General features: G+C 40.8%; 1 protein-coding gene across 2 annotated transcripts; it reads right to left on the bottom strand.

Annotated features, from left to right (window-relative positions):
* Positions 1–768: 768 nt before the first annotated feature.
* LOC109896854 (transcription factor Sox-19b) lies at positions 769–6,605 on the bottom strand. 2 transcript variants are annotated; one of them, XM_020491264.2, is made up of 3 exons: positions 6,201–6,605; positions 5,481–6,115; positions 769–3,417 (listed from the first exon to the last, which is right to left on the bottom strand). In XM_020491264.2, the coding sequence occupies exons 2-3, from the start codon at positions 6,101–6,103 to the stop codon at positions 3,171–3,173; spliced, it is 870 nt and encodes a 289-aa protein (XP_020346853.1). In that variant the 5' UTR covers positions 6,104–6,115; positions 6,201–6,605; the 3' UTR covers positions 769–3,170. The 2 variants fall into 2 exon arrangements, with proteins under 2 accessions (XP_020346853.1, XP_020346852.1); XM_020491263.2 differs by having other exon boundaries at positions 5,481–6,605.
* Between the last annotated feature and the right edge of the window lie 611 nt (positions 6,606–7,216).

Here is a 7,216-nt window from a genome sequence, read left to right on the forward strand (position 1 = left end):
TAAATGATCGACCCTAAATCATTCTAACTCCCCCCGCGCCTCTCCTACACCCCGGACGCCCCTGTCCCATCTCCCCAAACGTTTTTTTGTCCGCCTCCTTCCGAAGTTTTATTTTCAGCATCCCCAAGCATAATGGTGTCCACCTGTGGTGCCACTGTTTAAACGTAAAACCCGGCTCGTTTTGATTGAGCGCCTGATGTCAGGCCTATGGTTATTTTCTGTAATGATCGAGGACAGATGAGGTCACTCAATCAGCTGAGTCGCCAAAACTGAATAGGAACCATTGATAACGCGTTGTAAAACATTAGCAGTCACTTTTGCTGGTTTTAAAATATTGGAATAAGTAATTGCATTTTTTAGAGCCTGTATTATGCTCTTATTTCTCAATTTTGCCTGACAAAATATGCTCCAAATGAGCCCTATATGAAAAACCTTCACCAATGGATGAATCGACCTACCAATCTGACGTGTAATCTATGCATTATGCATACTGGAACAATTGTTGCCTGTGCCAGGAATTTCCAAAGAATAGCCTGTAAATGGTGCGTCATCATTCTGAAAATGCTATACTGATTTACATTTTTTTTTTACAATGGTGTGCACTTCTAAAATGTAAACGTTTAGAGAACAAAATAAAATTGCTTAATGTAAAAAACACTGCTGAAAAGATGCAAGGAAAATATATGGAGACCAGAGGATTTAAAAACGTTTTAATACTTGTCATCCATGCCACATATGAAAATGAGTTTAAAAAAAGAATACCCTTAGTATAGGGGCCTTAAATTGTTTATTTATACACAATGCACATCAAATGTTGCAAGACTCTCAAACAAGGATTAGACAACTAAATAAATTCAAATAAAAAGTTACGTTTTACACACTTGGATTGCAATAAAACATTCATTATTCCTTCCATATAAATTATAGTATTTAAACACAACCAAAAATAATTAGATTTATTCCCTTTTTTTAATGCAAGTTCTTTAGTGGACTTTACAATACTAAAAAGGGACTGTTGGAACATGACAGTTCCAGAATGGTTGTAATTTGATGTGGTTCTACCACTTCCACAGCCTAAAAATGTACCCACTTGGCAGTTTAAGACTGCAAATAATTCTAAAATCGATTCTAACTTTTAGCAGCACTGGTTTACTATTCATAAATTAGTTAAGAGGGTGTTGTCAGATGAAACAAAGACAAATTACATTTAACCCTCACGTCTTGTTACAACAGGAAACTTGAGACAACTTTATGCCAAATCCTTTTTGTCAGTCATTTTGTAGAATTATAAAAAGGAAAGTGGAATGTGTTATCTGAAGACCTTAAGCAGCAGGCAACTGAAATATGAAACTGAGAAGCTGGAGAACATGGAGACACTTATTGTAAAATTAATTTTACTTCTCTACCATTAGTTGCCCGGGCAGAATGTAGTAACTGTGCTTGGTTGGATAAGTAGAAATCCATACAAACAGTTGCCGAGCTAGAGAAAAATCAGTCAAATGTATTTTGTAAAAATAAAATTCAATAGAATGCAGCATTTGTATAAAATGTCATTCAGTTAATTGTATTCTATGAACACAGTTAACCTGCAGAATACAACAGGGGTATCTGAACAATAAACATTATGAACTTGGGACAACTCCTAATAGCATTTACAAAACAAGTTTTTTTATTTTTTATGGATGACTAATGCAAACAATTACATTGTCAAATGTAAAACTCATTGCAGCAGCAGGGGGTTATGTTAAAGGACAGCGCAAACTATTGGAGTTGTGTTTATTAGTCCAATGTTGATACAGTCCCCAAATGTTTTGCATGTCAAGTTGTCAAGATATGATTTTCTAGAGGCAAAGTGTCACTTGCCACATGATACAAAACATCATGTGGCAAGTGACACTTTTCTTCTTGAAAACTTGACATGCAAAACATTTAGGGACTGTATCAACATTGGACTAATGAAAAGAAGAAAATAGCAAAAGAATGAGTGGATTTTTACCTTCAACTTAAAAAAAGTTGAAGACAAACCAAAATGTATTGGCATGGGGTTTGGACATACAGTACTACTAAACACACCAGTTCATCTCACATACTTGTTTCCATTGGATCCAATGAACACACAAGATTGTCCAGACTATACCATGTCATCCTAGGAAATTGGATTGGCTTTAAAAACAAGCGCATTTACTCACAAAGCAGTAGAAGGCACCAAGTGGCCATACTTGTATATTTAAAAAAATAAGTCACTTCATTCAAGTTATACTCTGTGCATTTCTCCCTTGGTCTCCCCATTTCACTGCACTAGCAAGCAGTTAGTTGATTTGAGATGTTCCGAGAGGCCCCATTGGGCCACACAAACAAAACCAGTTAAGGAATCACAATCCTTGTGGTGGGTCATGTGATTTGTATGTCACTGGCCTTAGGAGAATAGTGATTGACTGACCCGGTTCCCAGTGTGTTGCGTTCCCGTGGTGGGGCCCCCCCTGTGTCTGCATCCCAAATGGCACCCTATTCCCTTTATAGTGCACTACTTTTGACCATGCAGGGCCCAGGTCAAAAGTAGACCACTATATGGGGAATAGGGTGCCATTTGGGACACCGCCCGTGGCTCCCTCCCGGTTGGTTTAGTTCATGATGATTACCGATCAACTCGAGGGGCGGACACTACTGTGCCAGTAGGACAATACAGGAGACCGAACACAATGGAACAATTGTGAACATACTACAGTCACGTGCTGTGTGACATACATAGGGGCCTGGGCGTTTTTGAATGGAAGCTTTTGATGTCAAGCTCAGTTTTTGTCAGAGGGGAAAAAATATGTACACAAACAAACATTTAATCATCATAATGTCTATGTACAGTACAGCAGTCCATCATAATGAGAAGTTAATTGAGAAGGGTCTCCGTCCAAGAAGTGGATTGGCAACTGAACGAAACAACCTAGTCTTGGGACAGAGGATGGGATGGACGAGGGGGGTCATTATTGTAGTCAAAATGCAGAGGTAGAAAAATAACCTTTTTATATAAAGTCACTTTTTTTATAATGCAACACGGGACCATAATGAGTGGGTCTGACAAGGTTGTGCCCAGCGTGTGTGACATAACTGGTGTCCTTGAGCCTCTCGAAGCCAGCACACTCACATTGAGTCCCAGTCACTATCCCCACCAATCCCTAGATATGAGTGAGAGGCACAGTCCCACTGAGATAGTGTTGCTGGACGCTGTAGCCGCCTCTCTGGGAGACCGGGTCAGTGGTGTCCCCTCCGGGGATATACATACTGATCATATCCCGCAGGTCCCCCTGGAGAGGACCGCGGTGGTGGTTAGGTCCACCAGTCGGGGAGTGCGACACTGGCTCTGGCTTCACCATGGACATGACTGGGTTGGGCTGCTGGTGGCTGCTGCTGTAAGACATGGGGCTGAGGAGGAGAGGGGGGAGATGCTGTTATTGACTAAATTATATGAATGTTATGCTACAGTATGCCATGTCAGGCCTTGCCACTAAATTTCAGGTACACACGAAACACATAGCGCAGACCCGATTAGACTATTCTACATGACAGACAATCATGTCTACTCAGTTCAATACAAATCATTTATAATCCGAAACATGTCGTAAAGAACAGACCGATTATGAAGTATCCAATTTTTCAGTTATCTTAAAATTTGCAACAAGTTCAATATTTTCTTTGGGATATTAGAGTGGATTTGTCAAATAAAGAGCACCGATTCATATTGATTCCAAGACAGACCCATCTGAACTAAATAATTACTCCTGCATGACAGTCAGAAGAGGAGCATGCAATAGATTATACTGGGTGCAGACAGACATGCATAGATCTGATGTGAGGGAGAGCCCATGGAATCCACCCTGTCTGTTTACAAACAGCATGGATTGGGGACAGGACAGGTCCAAACTAGTTAGGCCACCAACTACAGCACCATGAAGCAAACAGTAGATATTCTCAGTTAAAGAAATCATAAACCAACTAAAGGCACTTAAAGATATCAGGGTGAGGAATTATTTTACATTGGAAGCATGAAAAAGCAGTGTGAATGTGTTAATTATGCATAAAATTAAATGAAACTAAATTAATCACTGGTGTCTCTGCAAGAGGCCTTGCAAGAGGCCTGGGAGAAAGCACTGATGCGGACTAGAGGATTGTGGGTAAAGGACCACACACAAAGCTTTCCCATAGAGTGGGCCTCTACACATGCTCTACAATCCATCCACAGGCCTGAAAATAAGTAAACAACCTACACTTAACCAATTGTATGTTTTTAAAAATGCAGTGCTTTGTGTTATGTTCCAAGTGTGAAACTGTTTTGGCCCGGTTTCTTGTTAGAAATTTTCAATCTCGATGAGACTAGCCTGACTAAAAAAAAAGTTAAAAATATTAGCCCAAGTTCTAAAGACATAAGGTAGAGTGTTTTAATAAATTATAGGTTAAATGACAGGTCAAACTTTTTTTTAAATATATATTTTATCCTGAAAAATGTGTAGTATATTTACCATTTCTGAAAAACAAAAGGTAATCTTCTGAAAAACAACAATTGGGAGAAAGCCAAAACAAACATTATAGCTCTGTGCTGGATGGGTGAGGGTTATGAGTCATGGCATGGGTTCTAATTCATCTTAGTTTTAAACAGGCAAATCCAGTTAGGCCCCATGTGTTTGTTGCCAATCAGATTATAAATGTTCACAGAAATTCATCAAATGTGTGCGAGTCAGAATGTTGGAAGTGTTTTAACAAACAAGTGTTTAACTAAATTTGAGCAACTCAGGTAATTCAAAACCCATCATGCTCATTATCTGACACACATTTTGAAATACACTGACAAGGCATAAAGCTGGGTGGACCTGTACTGATTGTATACTGCATTAACTAATAAAATGTATCAAAATGCAGAAGTAATGTTAAATAATTTATTCCATGTTGGGCGATTAATAATTTATGGTTCATTAAAAACAGCAGGCTATATCCTTTTTTATGTGATAAACTGCTCTTGCAGTAATTGGGCCTAAAGTAATGTGATTTAAAAATAAGTCTTGATTTAGTGCAACATTGATTCTGCAGCAACCACTGGTTGAAAGCAGAGAAAGTGGGTGCCTTCAGAATAGCTCAAATCTGATCACAATAACGAGAAGATGGAAATTGGCAAACTTTTCAGGTTGCCGAGCCTGACAAGTTTATAATTGGTTCCAAATCAGATAAGAAACGTTGTCTAGGCTATATAAAAGGGTACATGCTTTCAAATGTTGAGGTAAGTTAAATATTGAGGGTGACCTTTTAATACAATACGCAATAAACTCAGCAAATGCAGGTGTCAGATTACAAAGGTGGCAACTGGCGAGCGAGCACTGTCATTAAACTCATTATCAAAACTGGATTTACATGAAAGCTTTAAAACATTGTCCTTCTCAATTAGGCATTACAATCAGAACATGCGGAATGGAATTTAGAACTATAGCATATCCTACCTGTAAGTGTTTGCGCCGTTCATATAAGTCTGTGCTGCGGTCATGGCCTGGGGGTACTGGAGCGCGGACAGGTCGTAGCGGTGCAGCTGCTGAGTGTAGCCCAGGGCCTCGCTCTGCATCCCGGCGTAACCTCCCGCCGGGCCCCACCCGTAACTCTCCATCCTGGGGCTCCCACCTTGGCCCTGCGCGGCGGCCAGCAGGTTCCCGGCAGAGAGAGGGTACTTTCCCATCTGGTTGTCCTTCTTGAGCAGGGGCTTGGATTTACGGCGTGGTTTGTACTTGTAATCAGGGTAATCCTTCATGTGCACCGCCCTGAGGCGCTTTGCTTCGTCAATGAATGGCCGCTTCTCAGCATCAGTCAGTAGCTTCCACTCCGCGCCCAGCCGCTTGCTGATCTCAGAGTTGTGCATCTTGGGGTTCTCCTGGGCCATCTTGCGGCGCTGGCCCCTAGACCAGACCATGAATGCGTTCATGGGTCTTTTGACCTTGTCCATGGGGTCCCCGCCCGGAGGACACAGGGATTTGGACCCCGGGTGAGAGTTGCCGGTGACCGGAGACATGGCGGTTTGGTGCGACTGCTGTTGCCCTGAGGGCTTCAACTCGTGTTCCATCATGTTATACATAGTTGTCTGGAACTTGTAAAGTGTCTCAGTTCAAAATAAATCAAGTTAAAATTTTAAAAAATCTAACGAAGTAAACAGTCAGCCGTTGTCACCTTACCTGTCGGCTTTTGGCCGGGTGGTTTTCCGTTCTAGAATGACAAGTGGAAACCGAATGCACAAAGTGTTCCAAATCAACTAATTAGAAGACACACCCGATTCAAACAACGGGGAATAAATTACGAGTCGGTGTGTGAAGCGGTCATTAGGCTACATAAATCAAGCGAGAGAAAACTCAACGATATAACCTGAGGGATTGTTTGCGCATTTAAAATAAAAAAAAATAGAATTTAAAACCCCTTCAGTCTGTAAGCCTATTTCTTTCTGCACAGGGTTGCAGACAACCACCTGTAGAGACTCAATTCTGTAAACTGAAGAGTCCTGCGTGATGACAAAAAAAGTGATTCCATTTCAATCGTACGGTTTTTCAGGAGATAATTGTATTCGAAGGGTCCGGACCAATCCTCGAGCGCGATAGGCTTCCCCGTGCGCGCGCTCATTTGCTTAACTATAGGAAGGGGCGCGAGCTGCATGCGCTGGAGGCACTGAGGAGTGGAGCACTTGTTGATGAGCGATAGAAAGTCTGTGAGGGACGGGGTGCTTTTCAATGAGAAAAAGTCATAATCCCGCACACACTCATTTAAAAGTGTGACTTCTGCTGTAATTATTTGGAATAAAGATTTTAAAATCATGGCCTTTGCAGTTTGGCACACAGCCAGCATGCGCATAAATGGATGTTCATAAAATCGTTTTACTTTTTGTGCTTCCACGATTACGAGCAAAACGGACCAAATGTAAACAAATGATCAAACATGAATACATTTTAACATATTTAATCTACTTTTGTTTTCATCATAATTTTTAAGACAATCATTTAAAGGCTATTTTATACAAGGATACTTTTATTGCGCTTGGAACTAAATTCACACAATCCTAATTCAGTCCACAACAACAGCCACAATGACAAATTACGTTTACCAAATTAGTTTGTTGTGTCTGTGAGCGTGTCTGCTCGTTTTCTAGACGTCTGGCATCGTTCAAACGATTGTTAGCCTATAGAGACGTCCTTGACTTCTA

The sequence above is a fragment of the Oncorhynchus kisutch genome, linkage group LG9, assembly GCF_002021735.2.
Source record: "Oncorhynchus kisutch isolate 150728-3 linkage group LG9, Okis_V2, whole genome shotgun sequence".
Taxonomy (NCBI): Eukaryota; Metazoa; Chordata; class Actinopteri; order Salmoniformes; family Salmonidae; genus Oncorhynchus; species Oncorhynchus kisutch.

What these genes read in the sequence shown, in the direction of transcription:
- LOC109896854 (XM_020491264.2), bottom strand. Translation starts at nt 6,103, where the DNA reads ATGTATAACATGATGGAACACGAGTTGAAGCCCTCAGGGCAACAGCAG. An exon ending in AACGGCGCAAACACTTACAG is followed by an intron (nt 3,418 to 5,480) that starts GTAGGATATGCT and finishes TCTCCTCCTCAG; the next exon opens with CCCCATGTCTTACAGCAGCA.